Source organism: Agelaius phoeniceus, chromosome 8, assembly GCF_051311805.1.
Source record: "Agelaius phoeniceus isolate bAgePho1 chromosome 8, bAgePho1.hap1, whole genome shotgun sequence".
In the NCBI taxonomy this organism is placed as follows: domain Eukaryota; kingdom Metazoa; phylum Chordata; class Aves; order Passeriformes; family Icteridae; genus Agelaius; species Agelaius phoeniceus.
The window spans coordinates 13,851,741-13,874,965 of record NC_135272.1 but is presented as its reverse complement, the minus strand read 5'-3'; the positions used below and the strand labels follow the sequence as shown (position 1 = coordinate 13,874,965).

General features: G+C 44.3%; 1 protein-coding gene across 1 annotated transcript in view; it reads left to right on the top strand.

The window, feature by feature from the left end:
- The window catches only part of HMCN1 (hemicentin 1), a 161,259-nt gene that overhangs the window by 87,056 nt on the left and 50,978 nt on the right, over positions 1-23,225 (top strand). The window contains exons 33-48 of the mRNA XM_054638146.2: positions 99-207; positions 775-944; positions 1,243-1,397; positions 2,099-2,222; positions 3,504-3,605; positions 5,387-5,539; positions 6,903-7,054; positions 7,785-7,908; positions 11,822-11,997; positions 12,265-12,361; positions 14,359-14,481; positions 16,234-16,395; positions 17,029-17,310; positions 17,736-17,903; positions 20,204-20,317; positions 22,789-22,875. Of these exons, the coding sequence (XP_054494121.2) occupies positions 99-207; positions 775-944; positions 1,243-1,397; positions 2,099-2,222; positions 3,504-3,605; positions 5,387-5,539; positions 6,903-7,054; positions 7,785-7,908; positions 11,822-11,997; positions 12,265-12,361; positions 14,359-14,481; positions 16,234-16,395; positions 17,029-17,310; positions 17,736-17,903; positions 20,204-20,317; positions 22,789-22,875 (2,298 nt within the window). The remainder of the gene's footprint in view (positions 1-98; positions 208-774; positions 945-1,242; positions 1,398-2,098; positions 2,223-3,503; positions 3,606-5,386; positions 5,540-6,902; positions 7,055-7,784; positions 7,909-11,821; positions 11,998-12,264; positions 12,362-14,358; positions 14,482-16,233; positions 16,396-17,028; positions 17,311-17,735; positions 17,904-20,203; positions 20,318-22,788; positions 22,876-23,225) is intronic.

Genomic DNA, 23,225 nt, shown 5'->3' with positions numbered 1-23,225 from the left:
AATGAATCAGTGTGTGTTTAACAGTGCTATTTGAGAGAGACTTGTTTGAAATTTCTGATGTGTAAATGTTTCTCTTGGTGGATTTTCCTCTGTTACAGTGCCACCATTTGTGGAAGGTGGGGATGAGCTCTTGGGCTACATTGTGATTCTCCACAGCCCTTTGGAGCTGGATTGTTCAGCAAGAGGGACACCCTCACCAACTATCACGTAAGGGCACTGGTATGACAGTAGAAAAACAGAAATAAATCTGCTGGTTGGTTAGGTGAGCTTAATGAGCCACCTGTGTTAATCAATGGTGGTTAATGAGTAGAAGACAAACTCCTGGCTCCAGTGATAGCACCATCAGGCACTCACTTGGCAACATCAGGATTTCATTTTAAAGTAGTTTGGTTTGTTGTGCCAATATTCATGTCCTGGAGATGAGGATAGAAAAGAAGAGCAGAGAAAACTTTGTCCTTTGCTAATGCAACTTAATGTCCCCTTTGTTCTGCCACCCATGATTGCTTTTGCTTTGGGAATTCCTCTCTGCCTCTGGTGGTATCTGCTGTCACCTTTCTGGCACTGTTTTTAGTGGCCATTCCCTAATACTCCCTTCTGATAAACCCTACAATTTATGGCACTCAGACATGAGGAATACAACCTGATGCTTCCAGACTTCTCTAGAAATGCAAACAGAGTTACTGAGACATTCAGTTTAATAGAATTGTGCCTATTTTAAGATTGTTGTTGATCTTACTTTCAATGACTACTGAAATGGAACTTTCTTTTTGGTAGATGGTTCAAAGATGGTCAGCCAGTTGGAGAGGAGGCTGGACACAAGGTCTTACTAAATGGACAGAAACTTGTCATCTCTCAAGCTCAAGTGTCAGACAGCGGCCGCTATAAATGTGTGGCTGCAAACAAGGCGGGAGAACATGAAAAGGAATTTGATGTTACAGTGCATGGTAGGTTACTCAAGGTGGGCCGGAAGCAGCAGACTGCTTTTGTTTCAAATTGCTGGCAAGAAGGTGCTCAAGCTTTTTATAAAAGTTTATTTGCATTAGCAGGTTGTAAAACTGGAGAGGAGATTAGATGAAATAGAATCATAGAATGGTTTGAGTTGGACACCAGCCATGGCAAGGGACACCTTCCACTAGATCTGGAAGTAGAAGTAAAGCTACACTTACCTCTGGGACACTGCTTCTCTATATTTAAATGTGCATATTTAAATGAGGCAATGTTTTTTTCTGGTGCTTTTTGCAGTTCCTCCAACCATTAAATCGGCTGGGCCTTCCGAGAGAGCAGTTGTACTCCACAAGCCTGTGACACTGCAGTGCATAGCCAGTGGCATCCCCAGCCCTTCCATAACCTGGTTAAAAGATGGACAGCCAGTAAACACAGCCAGGGGAAATATCAGAGTAAGCATGATTCTTTTATGGGATCCAAACCATGGAAGATAATTGCTGTAAGTTATGCATGTTAGTGCTTCCTTTCTTTTTGCTTCTCTCACACTGTAATGCAAAAGTGCTCAAGAGCCATCCTGCAGAGTGAGGGGCTTTCTGCCTGATTAGGGTGGTGTCTCAGGTAATAGCAGTGTTCAGTAGACTGAATCCCACTAGACACCTCATATCAGAAGAGTCCATGACTGGAAATTCAGAATCTGTCTCCTTTCAGTTGTACTTAGCCCTTCAAGGTCAAATGCTTATCTGCTGATTGTGAGGTGGCTCTAGCCACTCATCCCTGGGATTAGCAGAGCTGTTCTGTGGTCACTGAAGCAGCTACCTGTAATTCCCTTTTCCTGGTGAGATCCTGCCTTTCCATGAAGAGCCCTCCCCAGTGCTTGCATGTTCTGGAGGTGAGTGCTTGCAGTGGCTTTGATTCCCTATGGCTGGAGCAGTTTTTGGTACCTTGCCTGCAGTCTCCTCTGCCTGTCTGCCCCTCACCAGCCAGGTCTCCTCACACCTGTACAGCTCCTGATGCTGCTGTCCCAGGGAAATCTCTGACCAAGCAATCCTTGTTCCATGGTTGGGAGGGGATGAGCCTGGCCATGTCCGCTCACCCCGAGCGGCTGTGCTGGGGGCAGGGGTGTCACACGGCTCCTCTCTGTGTTTGGGAACAGCTGGAGGCCTCGGGCCGTGTCCTGCAGCTTGGCAAGGCCCTGCCCGGAGATGCCGCCCGCTACACCTGCGTGGCCACCAACGCTGCGGGGGAGGCCCAGCAGCACACCCGGCTCCACGTGCACGGTAACGCGCCCAAACGGGGCTGTCCACGCGGCTCTTGCACCTGGGCTCACCTTGCTCTGGCTTTTCTCCTGGCTCTGCACGTCCACCTCTCAGTTCTCTCTCTGTCCCACTCCATTAGTAAGGAGTGAGGGCAAAAACTGGCTTTTGTGGAGTTTGGCCTCTCTCCTGTAAAGGATACAGAAATGAATGAATGTCTTTCCAGGTACCTCTGCTGCTCAGAGGTATCCCAAAAAGTCAAACACATTCCTACTAACCCACCCCTCAGAAGGGCACTCTGTGTTTCTGAATCAATGTGTGATATACCACCGCTGTCATTACTAATTTCATCCAAGGTTTTTGTGGATATTGGTATTCCCCGTGACCCTGGGAAATGGGAAATTTTTACAGGAATAACTTTTCTGAGAAACGAACATTTTCTTGTGCGGGGATTTTTCACCTTGTTTAAGAGAATTTTCTTTTGCAGCTAAAAACAATAGAAGAAGAATCAGGGAAACTTGAGAAGCTGTGAATTTAATAAATGCTCTCACCATGATTTACATATATTTGGCTTAGAAGCGGTCATGAAGTGTTGTGCATTGCTGATGTGACCCAGTCCTCAAAGGAGGGGTGGGAATCCTCAGGAGGTGCAGGAATAGACTGTGGCAATATTTTCACAGAGTATGGCTACGTTGACTTTTATTGCCAAACCAAGCCAGTAACTGGAAGGCGTTAAATTGGAGCGAGGAGAGGTTGCAGAGTCTCTGTGGGTGGGACTTAGAAAGAGGAGCCACATTCAGACTGTGATAATTGCATCACAACTAACTTCAGTGTCAATCCCATGCTCATAAAGCTCTCCTTTGCTCTCAGTCTTCATGTTCAAACTGTTACTATCTGGTGTTTCTGTCATGTTTCAGATTTTGGAACTTCAGGAAGGTAAAAGCTGTCTGCACTACTCAGTTTACTATCACCAGCTGAAGTGAGAGGAGCTTGCCACGAGAAAGAATTACTGTTCTGTGTTGTGTACCCATTACTTGCAAATCTTAAGTTCCATTTTTCCTGGAAAAAAGATTAAAATTAGCAAAAATAATGTTTTATTCCTCTTACCACTAATGAGATTATATAATTAGAGAGTATTCCCATTTCAGAGATGAAATTTCTGGAGAAATTCCTTGGTCACCCAGCAGTTGAAGCTTGTGCAACTCATTGCCCAAAGTTTCTCCACAGTAGATGACTTTGTGATCATATGCTCTGCTAGCTGGGTGGCTGAATTAATGGAAACCTGCTGCTTTTGTCTCTTCCCAGAACCACCCAGTTTGAAAGATGCAGGAAAAATATTAAATGAAACAGTGGTGGTGAACAATCCAATCCATCTTGAATGCAGAGCATCTGGGAACCCTCTGCCAGGTATCCATGTGCACCTCAGGGAACATCTCATCAGGGGTTTCACTTTCATGTGTCTTTGGAAAGTAATGGATACGCTGAATGTGGAGCTAATTGTGTGATTTTAAACCAGCTAAAAACTGTGTGATGGGAAATGTCAATGTATGGGCTGACATGGAGGGAGGATTGAAGAATTCAGTGATCCCCACTGATAAATGAGTGAAAACACATCACAAGGATAATCTATTCCCTTGTGATGCCCTGTCCACAGGCAAGAGCACTATTTGATTTCTACTGAACACATTCACTTTCATCTCCTGTCAGTTCAGTATTTGTTAGTGTAAGGCAGACCTGAAATACTTTGTGGATTGAGTGTGCCTGTCAAGTGTGCTCATGTCTAGGACTTCTTTACCTGGCAAGATATAAAAAGACATATTATTATGAGAGCAACTTGCTGTATTAATTAATGTAGGGCAAAACAGGGGGAATTGTTAATAAGAGCTTATATCTAATATAGCAAATTATTCTCATGCTGATTATAGCAATGTTTTCAGATGAAAGGTGTTATTACATTTCAGATGTGCATCCAGCTTCTCCTTTTCTGCCTTTTTAAGAATTAATTCACAGCAAAGTATTAGTTTGTAGAATAATTTATTCTTACATTAAAGAAGTTAAAATATTGAGGAAGTAAAATGTTATAAAAGCATAAGAATTTTATGTCTATTTTACGCTTCTTTTAAATTTTTTCTCTTTTACCTTCCAAATTTTCAGTTATTTTAGTTATCAACAACTAAAACAATGGATTTCAGATAATTTATGCAATAAGAACAGTTTGGTCACCCCTGGTGTGATGCAATGGCACATCCTATTGTCAAGATATAACATGAGTCAGGAAAGTCAGAGCACAGCATCCCACTGGAAAAGAGAGAAGCTGTGTGCAAGTCTTATCTGTCAGTCAGGCCAGAGCACTTAGTGGGTGTGAGTCTTTCCCCAAAACCCCTTTGTGTATTATTGATAATCCTTCCATGAGCACTAATTTCATCTGAGTAGTGAAGTGGTGCCCCCAAAGTCTCAATGACCCATTCTCCTGATGGATGGTGCCATCTTTTGGCTGAGATACAAAATCTGCAGATTTTCTTGGTTGTCAACTTCCTATAAAATTTTCTTCTCCAGTAATACCAAGTTTTCTGCTCTTTATTTTCAGATTTTTGATCTGACAGTTGCACTTTGATTTGGTTGCTTATGTTTTGATTCTTTGTCCAGGTAGTTCAGTTTAATGTAGTGATAATTTAAGGTAAAAGGTAAAAAAAATTGATATGTGTTATAGAATCCCTGGATGGATCCTCTATCTATACCCTATTATATATATCTATAATACATAGGGATATTATAGTATCCCTGAATGGTTTGGGTTGGAAGGGACCTGAAAGCTCATCTCCTTCCATCCGTCTGCCATGGGCAGGGACAACTTCATATTTTTGTGTGGTTTTAAACAGCTGCTCTTTACCTTAGTATAAAATAGGTACATTTCCTATAATTTGCTTTGTACGATAATTTCTCAATTTCAGAACAGTTTTCCATAAATATATGGGGGGTGTGGATGATGGTGTCAGATTTGCTGTTAAATTGTGGGGCATAGTCAGCAAATCTTATTTGTTCCATTTTATTATTCTTAAGCACGCCTAACGCTGCCATTGACTGTTAAACGTTGGTGTGTGCATGAAAGCTGAGGTGGCCAGTGTCACAGCTGTGTGGTGCCACATGTTTTGGGGCTGTCAGTGATTTGTCCCCGCTCTCCCCCGCAGCCGTGTCGTGGTCCAAGGACGGGCGCGCTCTGGGTGACCGGGGACAGGTGCTGCGCATCGAGGGCGCGCAGGTGGCCGACTCCGGCCTCTACAGGTGCCTGGCTGCCAACGCCGCGGGCACGGCCGAGCTGCTCTACAGCCTTCAGGTTCATGGTGAGTGCACAGCCAGGGAGCTGCCACTCCTGGGGCTCGGGGAACACTTCTGAGAGACTTGAGTCCCAATGAGCACTGAGCATTGCCCAGTGCTGCTAAGGCCACCACTGATCCGTGTCCCCAAGTGCTACATCCACGTGGCTTTTAAACCCCACCAGGGATGGGGACCCCACCACTGCCCCAGGCAGCTGTGCCAGTTGCTGCCTACCCTATCCATGAAGAAACTTGTGCTAATATCCAAATTAACCTCCCTACCACCAGCACAACTTGAGGCTGCTTCCTCTTGCCCTGTATTGTGACACTTAGGAAGAATACATGCAAGCTCCACCTTTGCTTTCCTCCTTTTCCAGTCTGCTTAACAGACTTGGTGTCACTCATCGCATGATTGCAGAATTCCAGGGTGGTTTGGGTTGAAAGGGACCTTTCAGCCCATCCAGTGCCAGCCCCTGCTGTAGGCAGAGACACCTCCCACTAGCCCAGGTTGCTCCAAGCCCTGTCCAGCCTGGCCTTGGACACAACCATAGTGGGGCAGCCACAGCCTGAGTTACAGGTTCTTAGAAGTTGCTAAATTCATTAATGAATCTTATTTTCAGTGCAGAATTTTAAACGTTTTCTCTCCTCACACAGGGCTATAGGTATGAGTAGCTCACACCATTCTCATCTCTTTGCAGGAGTGACTTTAAGCATTAAGTTTTTATCTGATACTGACTTTTAAACTTTATTGCTAAGTTATTAATGATAGGAGCAAACGGAATAGTTTTGATTCTCCTAGTGCATGAAACATCTTCCTTTTTTAATGATTCTTGTCTCCCTTTCTACCAGAGCCCTACAACATTTGCTAGACTGTGTGCCTAGAGTAAGTGCTTTAGATGTTCCATTGCAATGTTTTGTGTCATCAGAGTGGCAGATGTTTTCCAGTCTAATCTGATAAACGTTTCCATATGCTCTGCCAGGCCAATTTATCACTCTGTGTATGGATTTGCTTTATGTGGTTTATATGGTAAACTCCTTTCTTTAATCCCACCACTCCTAAAGTCTTTCACAAGGTCTAAATGGAATAGTAGAAGAGTTTGAGGGAATATTTTCTGGCTTTATGGTGTGGTTCCTGGGTTTCACAGCTGTCCTCTGGGCTGTGGGCCCAGTCCTACATACCTTGCTCACAGTAGTTTCGCTGCAGTTATCTGCCTGCTCATGCTAGGGAAGAGCAGGATTTGGCACAGAGCAAAGACATTACAAGAGTTCAGCAGGAATAACATGAGAAAAGAGAAATAACATCCAAAACTATGCAGCCTATTTAATGTTGTTGTGATTAGTACTCTTATGTAGCTGTTACAGCCCTTTTTTCTGTGTATGTTTTTTTCAGTCCCCCCATCCATCTCTGGCAGCAGTGACATGGTGACAGTAGTGGTCAATAATGCAGTGAGACTGGAGTGTGAAGCCAGAGGCATCCCTGCCCCTATCCTGACGTGGCTGAAGGATGGGAGCCCTGTGTCCAGCGTCAGCAACGGCCTCCAGGTACCAGGGACAGATCCTGCTCTATGGTGTTCCCTCTTGTGGAAGGAGGCTTTTAAGTCAGGGCAGTTTAATGGAAGAGAATAAGATGGAGGATTTGGAATAATAATGTAAGGCCTTTTGCTCTGGGTTGTTTGTGTGAGTTTAGCTCCACTTACTGTGTGAAGTGGAAGATAGAGATACATTGAAATAAATGTCATATAGCTGATGTCATACTGAGAAAATTTGCATCAACAAATTTTCCACTTATGGGCAGAAGAGGAAACTAGACCAAATTTCTCTGGTGTAGAGATCTGGAAAGCTCATTACATACAGCAGTAATTCAGAAAAGAAAACCAGCCTCTGATATAAGGAGATATTTCAGAGGTAAAATGAGAGGCTGTGGTTGGTTTTTGGAAGTTGATTTTATAATCTGAAAGGGAAGAGGGAGAATTTGTGTTCTGTGGGACCAGCTCAGGGCACAGATAAAAGGTGTGACAGCATGTTTGAAGCTGGTGGGAGGGAGCGGTGTCCAGATCCTGCAATGTCTTGACAATGCCAGGAATTCCTTGGGGACTGGCATGAAGTTGGAGTTCTGCTTTTCAAGTCTGGATTGGAGGAGAACACTGGAGTGCAGGGAGATGGTGGGGAAGCAGTGGCAAAACAAGTGTTCCATTTTGAAAGGAGCCCTAGGAGTTCCCCCACCTGTGTTTGGCACTGGGGTGTGCCTGAAGGTGCTGTGCTCCCGTTGCAGGTCCTGTCGGGGGGCCGGGTGCTGGCACTGCCCAGTGCCCAGCTCAGTGACACGGGGACATACACGTGTGTGGCAGTCAACGCTGCGGGGGAGAGCCAGAGGGACATCGACCTCCGCGTGTATGGTGAGTGACAAACGCCTTCCTTTTGGCTCTGAGAGCTTTTCTTCAAGCGTTAATGTAATGCTGTGGGCCCAGACCCTGAGCAGCACTGAGTAAAAATAGTCTAAACCTGTAATGGAAGGCCAAGTGAGGAGGAGTGGTTTGTGTATGGAAGTTAAAATGTATATATGCACATCCACCATCATTTACTAAAGTGGGTAGGTGTGTCCTTCTGCGTATCCTTGAAGAAATGTTACTACATTGAATTTATAAACTACATTGAATTTACAGGTCTAATGCATAAAAGCTCCTTTACAAATGATAAAAGAAAACATGTGTTTGTGTAAACCAGATAGGTCTGCCAGGTGAGAGATATTCTTGGACCCAGTGCTCTGTTGTGTTTATTGCATCAGAAGGAAGTAGTGGGATATCCCCATCCAGCTCTGCAGTTCCCAAGCCACTCTCAAGCCTTGCTCTGCCTGCCTAAATGGAGGGGACTCTTCTAGTGCTAAATAGTGACACTGTATTGAGTCCAGCCAGTCAGCTCTGTCTCCTTCAAGGAGCAGGAAAGAAGTGTTTTTTCAGTTAGTCAGTTTTCCAGATTGTCAGTGAGTTAATTCTGATTTCATTTTTTTTGCCTGAACATGTGTAAATTCCTCCTCCCTTCTGATTTGGGCAATGCTCTCAGATGCCTACTGGCATTATTGGGACTGTCCTATGGAGGATTTTGGTGAACCCTGTGGGTCTCTTCCAACTCAGGATATTCTGTGATTCTGTGCTTTCTTGTAACTTGTATGAATTTCATCCTGTATTTATTGTAACTTGCATCAGATGCCTTTTCATATTCATAGAATGGTTTGGGTTGGAAGGGAGCTTAAAGCCCATCCAGTCCCACCCCTGCCATGGGTAGGGACACCTCCCACTATCCCAGCTTGCTCCAAGCACCCTCCACTCTGGTCTTGGATATTTCCAGGGATCCAGGGGAAGCCACAGCTTCTCTGGGAACCCTGTGCCAGGGCCTCCCCACCCTCACAGGGAAGGATTCTTCCCAATATCCCATCTAACCCTGCCCTCTGGAAGGCATTTTAATTGTCCTGTCCCTCCAGGCCCTTATCCAGAGTCTCTCTCCAGTTCTCTTGGAGCCTCCTCAGGCACTGGAATGGTCCCTAAGGTCACCCATGTTATGTTCTCAGAGCCCTTGGATGCTGTGCCAGCAGGGATGCCAGGGAGTGTGACTGTAGCAGGTTTTGAGTTCTCTTGGACATCTCAGAGGATTTGTCCAGCAGCAAAATGAGGATGAACAATAATCTGACATTTGTTTTAGAAATGTTACAGTTCCAGATGTGTAGAGAGGCATTTGGAATTGAGGCACCTTTGGGGTTTTGCTTCTGCTTTCAGAAGGTCAGTGGACTCTGCCAGTCTCCAGCATTATGGCAGTCCCCTGTGGAAAACCTTGCAAGAAAAGTTAGGAGTTTGGATGAGTTCTAAGAAGGGGCAGCTGGCCAAATTATTTGCTCCTGAGTTTGGCTTTCAGAATTGTCTCCCTTGGTTAGGGTACCCCTGACTGAAGTCCTGGTGACTTTTGCATCTGGAAGGTGCAGTTAGAAACCCAGGACTCTGCTGTGGAAAGTGAGCCAAAGTTAATATACGCCAAAACATTTCATTTCATTTTTCCTAGAGCAAGGAATATCAGGGTCTCCTTTGGACTTTGAGGACAGGTGTGTATGTCTGTGTAATGTGACATAGGTATATTTATTATTCCTCTTTTATTTTCTGGAACCTCTGTCCATTTTAGCTGGAGGAAATGAAAAGAGTTAGGAGTTGTGTATGTTTAAAATTAATGTTGTATTAGATGCTGGCCAGGGTTGAGCTCAGCTGCAGGACCAGCTTGAGTGAGGCTGTCACCAAAAAGTAATATTGCTCTTCAGACTTGCCTCATAAGGGCAATCTAATTAAGAAGCCACAGGAGGAAAATTATTTGGAGTAGAGTTGGAGCTGGGTTGGTTGGAAATGTGCACTGAGCCAGGAATTGGAACAAGCTCAGTTACTTACAGTTACTATGAGCATAATTAGATTAATTTTAAACCCCTTCAGATTTCCTTCAGAAATTTCCTTCAGAAATAAGTGCTTTAGTGTCTGTGTCATAAACTCAGTTTCCTTTTGAGCACATTTCAACTCATTGAGCTGAGAGGAAAAGTAAATGGTTGAAAAGTCTTTGGAAATAAATTTGCCTTCTGCAGGAATGGATCAGCTTCCAAGTCTCAGTTCCACAATACTCATAAAGAATCTGGACCTTTGTGAGTTCTAGAAAGATAAAAAGATAAACAGATTTTTTTTCACTTACTATATTCTTATCCACAGGGACCAGGCTTTTCCCTAAATTATTTCCAAACTGTGAAATCAGCAGCTCTGCTCTGTACTTCCTGGGCATGAAACACCAAGCTTGATTGTTCCTGGTCTTTCAGGCCACCTCAAGAGCTGTCTTGCTGTCCCCTGAGTGCCACTTCGGGACACATTCTGCTCTCCCATGTGTGATTAACCTACTGTGCTTGTTCTCACAGATGGTCCCACTGCCTCCCTTCTCACCCCAAAGTTCTGTGCACTCAGACTCTCAGTGTTTGGGGTCATGGATCCCAAAACTAAAGGACAAAGGAAATGTGACAATAAAGGTTCTTATATATGGTCCTGGCCAACTTCTTGGGGGCAGTATTATGTCTGTGTTCTTTTTGACTCCCGCCATGAACACTTTGCCTGTGGAAAATTTCTGATTTGCTGTGTTCAAGGTTTAGTTCTTAATTGCCTTCTCAGTTACTTTTGTTTTTCTGCTTGTGGAAACACAGAATTAAAAAATAGGGGGGAAAATGTGTTTTCTTAAATTCTGGCACTGTTCAAGAACAGCTAATGGGTTTCAGTTGAAGTGTCCAGTGTTCTGGTGTTTTTTATTTCTACAAAGAAAACTTTGCTTTCAAAAGGGGATTTTTCTAATGTCTGATTTGGAAATAATAGTGTAATAATGAGGTTATCACTGAACTGCAGGACAAACGTAAATATAGCGCTCAGTGCCAACAGCGGCATTAATTGATAGATCCAAAAAAAATGGATCTACCAAAAAAACCTGATACATGAGCTAATTGTAGCTTATTATTAGATTATTATTATTTGTTGATTAAGTCATTAACCTATTGACTTGCTTGCCGATCATGAATTCTGTATATGACTTATTCAGTCAGCTGTATTTGGCCATCTCTGGACAGCTTATCTGTAGGTCAGAGTTTTCCTTAAAGCTAAGTATCCTTCTTGGCACTGTCTGGAACAGCTTAAGACATTTTCAGCTTCTGGGGCTGATTGTTATCTCATGAGCTTTTTCACTCAGCAGCTCTTTTTCTTTCTTGCAGGAATGCATTCCCCCATTTGTATATACTGGGGATTTTCCTTTCTAGCTACATTTAAAGGGTTTTTTTTTTTGCTAATCTTTGCTTCTCCTTATGATTCCTCTGTAGCTGATACCTCACTAGTGTGTATTTTGTGTGGAACATATTGTGTAAGTAACAAAAATTATTCTTGTGGGTTTTGTGGTAAAAAGGAGACTGAAGTTGTGTGTAACTGAAGGTGTAAGTGTCATTTTATCTTTGTGCAGTAAAGTCCCTTAACTCCACATTATGTTTGCTCTGTGAAATCTTCAGTGCCCAAAGGTCCCTTGGTTTGAACAATAGGACAAAAGAGCCTCAGGTCATGCCAGGGGAGGTTCAGATTGGATATTAGGAAAAATTCTTCACAGGAGGGATGGTCAGGCACTGGCACATCTGCCCAGGGCAGGGGTGCAGTTGCCATCCCTGGAGGGGATGTTGCCTCTGGGGACAGTGCTGGGGAGTGGTTAGCCTGGATGGTCTCAGAGGGCTTTTCCAAGGTAACCAAGTGTGTGATTGTGTTGGTGCAGTCCCTCCTGACATCGTGGGCGAGGAGCAGAACGTGTCAGTGCTGCTGGGGCAGGCCCTGGAGCTGCGGTGCCAGGGCAGCGCCGTGCCCCCGCCCCGCCTTGCCTGGCTCAGGGACGGGCGGCCCTTGCTGGAGAAGCCAGGCCTGAGCATCTCTGCAGATGGCAGCCTGCTGAAGGTAAGCTGGGCAGGCAGGGCAGGCTGGGGCTCACCCTGGGGAGCTGCACCCTGGAGGAGGTGGGACAGCAGAGTAGTGTGTGAGGAGGGAGGGATGGCAGAGATGTACCCCAGCTGTCTGGGTACAGAGCTTGCTGAATTCATGCTCTTTTATTAATATTATGGACACATATGTAAAAATAAAATTGAAACCTGAGCCCCCTCTCCCTGCACATTTAATGAATAATTATGTGGGAAGAAGAAACCCAGGTTTTGCTTTTGTCCCCAGATTGAAGGAGCTCAAGTGCAGGACACTGGACGCTACACTTGTGAAGCGACAAATGTTGCTGGGAAAACTGAGAAGAACTATAATGTCAATATTTGGGGTAAGATTTATTAAGCTTGTTCCAGAAAGGGGAATGAGGCTCAGAGCTGAATTATGATGTGAGACACTGAAATCTTCTGTAGTTCATCAACACTCAGTTGCTGAGGCTCGTACAGGATATATTGTTGTATTTGCTGTAGTTGAATGGGCCCAAGACAGTGCACACATTTTTCAAATTGCTTTAATTTAGTTCTAAATTAACACCAGTTACTCTGCAGGCCTTTGTTGAGCTTGCAGGAATGTGAGTAGTGAGAACTATAACTAGTGAGTGGAATCCCTTTTCATGGCAGGGACTTGAAACAAGATGATCTTTAAGGTCCCTTCCAGCCCACACCATTCTGTGATCATGATTCTATGATAAATACCTGGGTTTGGATCCGTAGCTTTAATGCCATTTAAAGTAACATACCAACTTTCCACTTAGTGAAATGCTGAAGCATTGGAAATTCAGATAAATAAAAGCTGCCTTACAAACTTATTAGTGCTGAATCATAAAACCAGCTTTAATATTTTTTTCTATGGCTCTGTGATGAATGTGGCTTAGAACATTATTTTAGTAATTGCTTTTGAGGGGGTCTTCTGTACCATCATTTTCTTCTCATGTTCAAACTCCAACTGCTTTGGAGTCACAAGACTAGAGTTACAGACGAGGGTTTGTAACACTAAAATGACATTTTTCAGTTCAGATTTCAAGTCTGTCAATATTAAAAGACCCATTCATGGCATTTAAGTTAGAAGTGGGTGTTGTAGTACTGTGCCATTTTCCCATGCTGAAGTAAATACCATTTACTGTGCAGGTCAGCCTCTGCTCTCCTCTCTCTCTCCCAGACTTTTACACAGGACCTTTGCTGGAGGGATTTAGATTTGTTCCTTTGTGCAGTAGGACCATTCCAGTAGGATTTGAATGGAGGGATAATTCTTTGCTAGTTAGCAGCTTTGATGGGATAAGCTTGATGGAAACCACAGGCTGTCTGTGAAAGCCATCTGTGGGTAATTGTTTTGAATTATAGCTTTCATTTATGCCCCAGCATCCAAAGTGCTCCTTGCTATATTTTGAGATTTTAAATCCAGGAAATGTATCCTTCTGAGGATTTGTGAGAACTAAGTGTGGATCCAGGAGCCAGCCTATGAGTTAAATGAAGAGAACAGCACAGGCTTGTCCTGGCTGGAAGCAGGACAAATAAAGGGTAAAGCAGACAGTACCATAAGGCCTTTGTTGTTTAAACCCCACACATCTGGTTGCTGCTGGAGAGCTGGAGGTGTCAGAAGGAGAAGCTGGCTATTGTCACATGCATTAAAAAGTACTGCATAAGTTGCTCACCTGGGAGGTTCTATTTGCCAAGTTCAACCTACATTCTCCTCTGCTTTTTCTTGGTCTCTACCTGCTCTGTTTTCATTGGATGAAAATGATTCCCTGATTCCTGAGAGGCAATTAGCCCTTCCCTAGCAATTGAACCAAAGTTTTTTAAGACTTTGAGAATCAGAGTAAAACACTGGTCCCTTTTGTCTGCAGCTGTAAAGCAAAGTGATCCTTCTGTTGCAGGAGGGTGATCAGAGGGGTGGGATCCATAGCTTTGGATGTGGCAGCCAGCATGCTGATGTAGGAAACATTCAAAGGAAAAATGTAGGATGAATTTTAAAAGTCAGTGATGATGATGATCTCTGTGGGTTTATTAGCTGAGGCCATGAATGAGGCAGGCTCTTAGAGTTGGAGTCACTTGACAAAGTTCCCCAAACCAGCTTTGTTCAGTGAAGTCCATTAAAGGCAGCACAAATTAAAGCCTGTGCACGCAGCAGCCCTTAGAGCACAGGAAGGATGGATGCAGTCATTCCCAAGTGTACTTTTTCCCTACCCAGGGTCTGGTTAGCATTGAGGAGACAATCCTTGCATTGCTGCAGAGCTGAATGGGAGAGATTTGCATGGAGGTCATTTGAGGTTTACTGCTGGCTGATAATATGTTGTTTCAAAGACTGCACTTATTTGGCTTTTCTTTGCAGTGTCACCAAGTATTTCTGGCTCAGATGACAGCTCTCAGCTGACAGTCACTGAAGGGAACTTGATTAGCCTGATCTGTGAGTCCAGTGGCATCCCACCACCCAGTCTTACCTGGAAAAAGAATGGTGGGTAACTGCCAATTGCCTGTTTTATAAAGCAGATGGGATAACTCTGACCTGCTGGGTTTGCTTTTCATCTTGTGTAGATTTTGGATGGTGTGTTCTGAGGAGTTCAGATGTGCAGATATATCTGCATAATCCTGGCATTAAATAATGTGGGCTCCAGGAGCAGATTATTCCCTTCTCTCTATCTCACCTCTGCTTGGATTAGGTGTTTCTAAAGGTGTAAGAGAAATGCGGTGCTGAGATTGCTCAGCTGACAAAAATGAACTGTGGAGTACTTAAAATGCTTATTTACCATGGGTGCAGCAGGACAGCAGCACAGTGCCCCACAGACCAGGGTAGCTGTCTTCTGAGCAAGTGGAAGGTGTCTGGGCCCATAGCAGAGAGTTGGAACAAGATGATCTTTACGGTCCCTTCCAGTCCCATTCTGGGATTGTAAGACTTGTTTGTGGATCCCAGATGTCAGGGCCAGGGTCACTGGGAGTCCCTTGGTGTGAAGTTGAGTTTCTGCCCTGTGATCCACTGCATAACACAGATTCTCTGAGCTGGTTTTAAATCTACAGCCATGGCATCCTGCCAAGTGGTGAAGATAGGTGTAGTTGTAGTCATTGCTTTGGGGATTCACCAAACCCTTTCTCTCCTCCCATCTTGTTCAAGAGTAGTCTGCACACCTCGTGCTTTAGGGGTCAAAGTTACATTGCCAAACACCTCTTTAGGAGTTGGCAGACAAAGCCAGCTATTTTCAGCACCTTCCTTTAGCATTGCTGGAGAGAGAATACAGGACAGAATAAGATAATTTACTTTTCCAGTGTGGTAATTCTTGTGTTATTAATCAATCTTACTTATATTTGTGTTTTTCTAAGCAGAACAATTCAATATGGTATGTACTTGTTTTAATTAATTTTGGCTCATGGAAAGAGCAGTTTTTAATTACAGAACACTTTTTCCAATGCATAACATTTTCAGAGAACAGGAAGTTCTTTTTAAACCCTTTCTCTTGGAAGCTAGAAAGGCCTTGTATGACATGTAAATGCACTGCAAGGCTAATGTGTGTACACTTAATGGCAGGAAGGAGACTTAAACCTGCTAGAAAGTCTAGAAAAGCAGTTAGAAAGGAAGAGTATATTTTTCAGCATGTTTGACATTTGGTGCACTTTGTAGAGAGGACTGTAAATGCACAAGAGGGAAATGAAGATTAAGCTTCTTAGAAGTATCCATGGCAGGTGCATTCCTTCTGTCAGGAAGTCTCCTTGCAGTTTGGAAAGATGAAAATGGACAACCTGAGGTCTCCAAGACTGAAGAATCTGCTCAAAGAATGCAGTGGGAGTTTGCTGTCACGTTTCTGCTACTGATTTCCTGAGAAGAAGCCTGTGACACACAGCACATAGTGTGAAACCTAAACTATATATTTCTATATATATTTCTGGGTGAGACAATTATACACTGAAAAATGAGTCACCTTTTACTGCAAGTGCTGAGCTTTCTGCTCAGTGGCATTCCAAACTGCATGGATGTGAGGGAGAGTCAGTGTGCTTTGGCTCAGGGTATGCCATGAAATCAGTGGTTAATACAAAAAGTCCTCAGGATCTGCTTGTGCCAAGTTCCTGCTCTCTGGAAAAACTCTGACAGAGTACTTCTAAAATGGGCAAATGTGCAACTCAGTCCTTTTGAATGAGCTAGTGGACTTCACACCACATGACTTTCATTTGCTCCTGGCTGCTTGTGTTGTTTTATGTGACAGAAGGTGTCTTGCAGGCTCTCCTGTGGTGCCGGAGTCATCGGGAAGGGTGCGGGTGCTGTCTGGGGGCAGACAGCTCCAGGTTGCAGTTGCTGACAGATCTGATGCTGCATCTTACACCTGTATTGCTTCAAACGTGGCTGGGAGTGCCACCAAGGAGTACAGCCTGCAAGTGTACAGTAAGTGCCAGGAAAACTCTGATCACAATTTACCAGTTGTGCAGTAATGTTAGGGGAGTGTGAGCTGGGCAGTGATGTTGAGCTGCAGGGTCTCCAGAGGTGGAGTGCTGGCTGTAGGACTATTTAGAGGTAGTTCAAGGAGAGTGTTATGTCATTAAAATTTTGGCAATTTGGACCTGTAGCTTGACCAAGACATTGCACATCCCTGTTGAAAGTGCACAGTCCACTGATGTAACCCCTTTAGTCTTGTCCCCAAGCTGCAGTAGTGATGACAACTGAATGAACTTAGATTTCTCTTAATTCCCTTAGACTTTACTATATTTTTGTTGGGAATAAAAGGATGTATTTTTAAACAATCCTACAGAGAAGAAAATCTTCCAAAATCTGTAGGGATTGATAAGGCGGGGACAGTCTTTTCTAATTTAATTTTTTCTCGTTTGTATTTTAAAAATTGCCCATAAGTTAACATTTTAAAAAACATTTTTACTTTATGATGTGGGAGAGGGGGAAAGGAGCTGATTTGCCTTTTACTGACCCTGCTGCTCTGGAAAATTGACTCAGCAGCAGGTGAAGATTCTGAAGGGCAGCTCCCGGTTGACTCCTGCACTGACTGTGTCCCTTGTTCTTCCCTAGCTCGACCAACTATATCCAACAGTGGTCCCCACCCATCAGAGGTTGTTGTCACCCAGGGAAGCGAAATATCCCTGGAGTGTGAGGCTCAGGGCATTCCTGAGCCAGCAGTGATGTGGCTGAAGGACGGGCGGGCGCTGGCCAGTGGCAGGGAGGTGGCAGTGCTGGCCGGGGGCCGTGTCCTGCGGCTGCAGCGCGCCCGGGTGTCCGACACCGGCCGCTACGTCTGCGTGGCCACCAACGCCGCCGGGCTGGCCGACAGGAAATACGACCTCAGCGTGCACGGTGAGTGGGGCCACCTGGGACACGTGGAGATTGGGCACTGGGGGGCCGAGCAGTGGTGGGCAGCTCAGTGCACCTCCTGCATCTGCTGCCGGGGATGCAGCTCTAGTTGCGCCGTTAGGAAAAGCCCAAATGCTGGTTTATAACTCCTGAATATTTTAAAATTGTAGCCCTCTTTCTGTTAATATCAATCTACCACAAGTTGCTTCATCTCCCAAGATAACCAGGATATGGTACAATTTTACATTATACTGGGGTGAATGTCATGGTGGGAAATATTCTGTTGTTGGAGAGAGAAATTAAGGTTTAACCAAGACCACCCTGCTACTCACCCTCAGTAAACTAATATTTGGGTGACACAATTTTTTGTGAGCAAAATAAATTTGTATTTGCTCTGAAGTATGGCTTTTCTTTACTCTTTGCTGTAGTTCCCCCAAGTATTGGTGGTTACCTGCAGCTGCCTGAAAACATCAGCACTGTGGAGAAGAATCCCATCTCCCTGGTTTGTGAAGCCTCAGGAATCCCCTTGCCAGCAATCACGTGGCTCAAGAATGGGTTGCCCATCACCTTGAACAGCTCAGTGCAAATCCTCTCAGGTACAGAAGTTGGAGGGCACATGGCAACATCTCACTTTGTCATGCCCAGAAATACTCTTCATTATCTCTCCTATTTATTTTTCGCCACCTCTTCCTCTTCACAGTTGTTTTACCATTTAAAGAGGAAAAATCTTTGAAAGAACAAATGACAAAAACCAAAGCACATCTCTAATTTCTATGGGTCTGTATATGAAACGAAAGAGAGCCTCAGAAATGAGTGCATGTAAAAGCATTTCTGGCTGTGTTGTTTCTTTGACCTTGGATTTGCCACTGGCAAGTAGAAATCTCATGACAATAACTTGTTATGAAGCTTTATGATAGCCACCATGCAAAGCCTGCATCACGAACCTAAAAAACTATCAGACAGGTAAAGAGCTGGAAGATGTTTAAGAGCTCAGATAAGACTGCATTTGAAGCTGATCAGCTTCAGGATATTTTAATGAGTGCAGCTTTTAATGTTACAGATAGTCCTGTCCTATGCTTTCCCATTTTTGCATATGGTGTATGGAAAAAGGAGTGGGTGTCTGATTATTTCCCAGTATGAACCTGGCTCTGGGAGTGCTCTGCATTCCCTTCTGTTTCAAGTTGCCATCAACAAAAATAACATCTTCTGGGCTTGATTGTTTCTGTCCTGCCTGTTGCTTTCTACACCCACACTAATCTCACCTCCCGGATCAAGAGTCAGGAAGGGAGAGACAAAAAGATGTTTATTGTCTCTGGATGTTGGCTGTGTGGGAGGGGAAACACGCCAGGGCTCAGGGCTTTGTTTTCCTCCAGACTTTGTGCTTCAGAAAGATACATGTTGTGGTAGTGAACTGTAGCCAGCATGGCACTTGGAGCTTTATTTCTGCTTATAAAGCTGTAAAAAACAACAACAACAACAAAAATCCTCCTCTAATTTTGGATTTAAATACTTTGCCAAAGCAAGATTTTGGTTCTGTTGACTGAAAACATACTTGGCATTGTGGATAATTTCAGTGTGTGGACACACTGCTGGCAGCTTTTAGTCAGTTAATTCAGATCATGGAATCACAGAATATCCTGATCTGGAAGGGACCCACAAGGACCACCAGTCCAGCTCCTGGCCCTGCACATGGGCTTTAGGAAGGAGAAGAGCTTTTGTTTAGTCAAATGTAGAAAATCTGTCCTGCCTCAGCACTGGAGGGCTTGGTGTGTGATACCAGGGAAGGTCACAGTCAATGTCCTGCAGTCCGGTTTCTGCCTCTGCTTTGGCCTTGTGCAGGGCTGGATGGGAGAAGGGATCAGGGAGACACGAGGCTGGCAGACCTGAGCCTCCCTCAGTGTCCCAGTGCTCCCTCTGGCAGGGCAGGATTCCTTGGGCAGAGGCACATCCAGTAACCAGCTCAGCAGTTTGTTCCTCCAAATGCATGACCAGGGTCATCACTTTCTGGGCTGTGTCCCAACTGTGATAGCCACAGGCAGGAGCTGCCCAGGGCTGGTGTGGTGTGGGTTAGAGAATGCTGCTAACCAGAAACTGGGAAAAGCTGCAGGCTGGCTGCTGCCTTTGGCTTCACACTGAAATGCTCCCTAATGTCTGTTCTGCCAAAAAGTAAGAAAAGAGGAGTTACTCTGTGATGGCAAAGCAGGGAGATTCCTCATCCTTGGTCAAACATACTTGCAAATCTTCCTTTTAAATGAACGTGTCTGTGCAGGTGTGACTTGACTACTACAGAGTCAAGAAGAATCTGTTCTTTCAAACCATTGTATGTAAACCAGTGCTATTATCAGCTGTTACTCTTATTATTGATGGTACAATTAATGCAAATGCTGGAAGGGAGAGGTGGAATTTTATTCCTTATCAATGAAAATACCTTAAGGGTATTTATATTACAAGGTACTTATAGAGTTAAGCTTATTTTTGTGTATACACACATAAAAAGCACTGATGAGACATTATTAATTTTCATGAATATTCATCTAGAATCTCAATACAGCAAAGCACCCTTCTCAGTGAAAACCCTGCTGTCTGAAGCACTGTGTGCTGTCCCAGTTTCCTGCCCAGTAGTGTGTGTTACAAGCACAGTGTTCCTGCCACGTCCTAAGTGCCAATCCATGAATCCCATGTAGTGAAGCAGGGTGTGTGTGCCCTGTCCAGCCTGGGATGGTGCTGGGTAGCAGGGCAGGGTGTGTGTGCCCTGCCCAGCCTGGGATGGTGCGGGGTGGAGAGCAGGGTGTGTGTGCCCTTCCCAGCCCTGAGATATAGGGTGTGTGTGCCCTCCCCAGCCTGGGATGGTGCGGGGTGGCAGAGCAGGACTCTGATGCTGTTTTGGCTGTCTCAGGGGGCCGGACACTGCGGCTCAGCCCTGTGGGTGTGGCAGATGAGGGACATTACACCTGTGTGGTGACCAACGCTGCAGGAGAGGCCAGGAAGGACTTCCACCTCTCTGTCCTGGGTGAGTACCTGCTAGGGTTTGGGGCAGCACAAGAGAGGGGTTTATACACTAAGGGGGGGGGCATTCTGTACACTTTGCTGGTATTTTTAAAAATATTACGCCAAAAACACACATCCTTAGGGGGAAAAAAGTGAATTTGTTACCACAGACTGAAAATTGGGCTGTAAAGAGAAGCTTCTTCTACATAGAATCATAGAAACCTAGAAGGGTTTAGATTGGAAGGGACTTCCTTAAAGCACGTCTCATTCTAAACTTCCCCCACCTCCTCCCCATGAGCACCACTATCCCAGCTTGCTCCAAGCCCTGTCCAGCCTGGCCTTGGGTACTTTCAGGGATGGCAATCTGTGCCACAACCTCCCCACCCTCAAAGGGAAAAATTCCTTCCCAATATCCCATCTGACCCTGCCCTCTGGCTGTAGGAGACCATTCCCCCTTATCCTGTCCCTCCAGATCCTTGTCCAAAGTCCCTCTCCAGCTCTGCTGGAGCCCGTTGAGGTCCTAGAAGGGTCTCCAGAGTCTCCCCAGAGTCTTCTCTTCTCCATAGTCAGCAATCCCAACTCCAGTACAGTGGAAACCTTTAGTCAGCAGAGCATTTACTATGACAGAGGATATAAACCAATGTGGTAGGGGGTGATCCTGCTGATGTACTTAGACCAGGAGTTGTCCAGCAGGCTCTTTAGATGCTATTTGGAACCATTAATGTATTATTCTATCACATTGCTTAGTTTCGCAAATCAGTGTTTTCCCCAGAAACACTACTTTTTGTTTTAGTAACTGTTATTTTTATCAATAACTGTCAGGCCTGGCACAGTGGAAGTTTTCTTTCAGGATTTCTGAGTAGAATTTTGTTCTTAGTTTCCTTTCTCTGAGTGCTGAGCACCCTCATCTTCCTTTGCCTCCAGCTGATTTGGGCATATTCAGCTGGTAAATGATAACTCCCATTCAAGTCAGTTCATGTTTATTTGATGAGCTCATGGAAGTGTAAGTGTGGTAGAATGGAAGAGATGGATAAACACTGGAAAGCATTCATTGTCTCACTGTTTTCTTTGGAGGGTTTTAGTAGCAGGGTGTTCTCGAGGGTTCTGGGAATCTCTATTGCATAGGCTTTGTTTTCCTTGAAGAAAAATGCTCAGTGAAGCTGATTTCAAGTGGAAAATTCCATTGTTCAGTCTTCTCTTCCCTCCCCCCAATAATTTCTTTGTCTTTCTAGAGGAAAGTTACTGGAATGGGTCCTGACAGTGGCACAGAATCCTCACCAGTTGCTGTCAGTGGGAACTGTACACACACATGCCAGGGTTTTTCTGGGTTATTGTAGGAGGCGCAGCAGTCTGCAGGCAGAACTTGGTGTAATAAGCACAATATTTATATATTTGAAAAGGGTTTGGTGTGGCTTTGCCATATTTTTGAAATTAAGATGTGTTGACGACTTACTGTATTCTTTTGGAGTCAAAGCAATGAGTTGCTGTCTTTGTTTATGAATAGTAGTAACTTTTGGCCTGACTTAAGTCCTGAACTTTATGATATTAAGTTTTGTTTTCCCCCATCTGTTTCCTTCACTCAAGTTTTAACCCTTCATTAGTTCTCAGAAATCTGGTGTAACATTCTTGTCTCTGTTGACAATGAATTCTGCATATTTCCATGATTCTTACTTTTGTTTGTTTCCAGCAGTGAGCTAGAACACAAACAAGCTGTTAAATATATTAAATATATTTTAATTCCTTTCTTCTTAGGTCTTCTATCTAGGCTGAAAGTTTGCATTTTGCAGGATTATTAAAATATAAATCAGGCTCCTTACTCTGATTCTTTTGTTACAAAATGTCCTCTATCTCCTGGAGATGGAGCACCTTTCTAATAACTACAGGTCTCCTTTCCAGCCTGTTACACTCCATGCCTACTTCAACTTGTAGTGCCAATTTCTTTTGGCCTGATCTACAAATGCCTCTACCTTGAAAGAAATAATTGATCACAACTTTTAACCAGCACAGCTACTCCCCAACATGCTCATAATCTTCCCTCCACATCCAAAAGCACAAGTTGATCAGGATAATTTGGAAACATGTCAGCCACATCAGCCATACAGTAGGAGTTTCCTTGCCTTGGGTTGGCTGTTTGGGGGGGGGGGAGTGTGATATGTATTTTAAGGATTTTATCTTCTACTTCCCTAGAGAAATGTAATTTGTACCACAGCCAGGTGCCTTTAGACTGATGTAGTGGTTCATTCCCATATGGAATTAGCTGTATTTGCAGAGAACACTGATCAGCTGTAGCACAGCATCCACTTGTTCAGAATCTGTTGTATTGCTCTTGGTTTTTTATGGCAGTTACTGTGTAACCAAACACAAACAGTGGTGAATTTGTTCTCCTAGTCTTGTGTTCCCGGACTCATCCCTCCTAGCAGCAGCATCAAGCAGCCTGTTGTATTTCAGTGTTGCAAGGAATCCATGCTGATGTTGTGTCCTTGCCTGTTGCAGTGCCTCCAGGGATTGCGGGGGAAAATGCTCTGGAAGATGTGAAAGTGAAGGAGAAGCATGGAGTTACCCTGACGTGTGAGGTGACAGGTAAAAGAGCAGGTTATGATTTCCCTTTGCTCATCAAAGCCATGGTCAGATCACTACTGGTGCTGCACAACCTGTTTTTAAGGGGATTTCAGCTCAGCAGGATTTTTAAATCTCAGATTTAACTGTGGTGCTTAGAGCAGGACTAAGCACTCCTTGTAAAGGTTGGACGAGATGAGCCCAGAGGGATGTTGCTATGAAATTTCTTCTCCAAAGGCCTATGGAATTTCAGAGGAGATGTATGCATTCAGGAGGTTCAGAGACTTCAGAATGCATTTTCCAAAACTTCCCTCCTTGAATATACATGAAAAGGACACCTGAAACTGTATTTTCCTGTTTCTCAGCAATCTTGG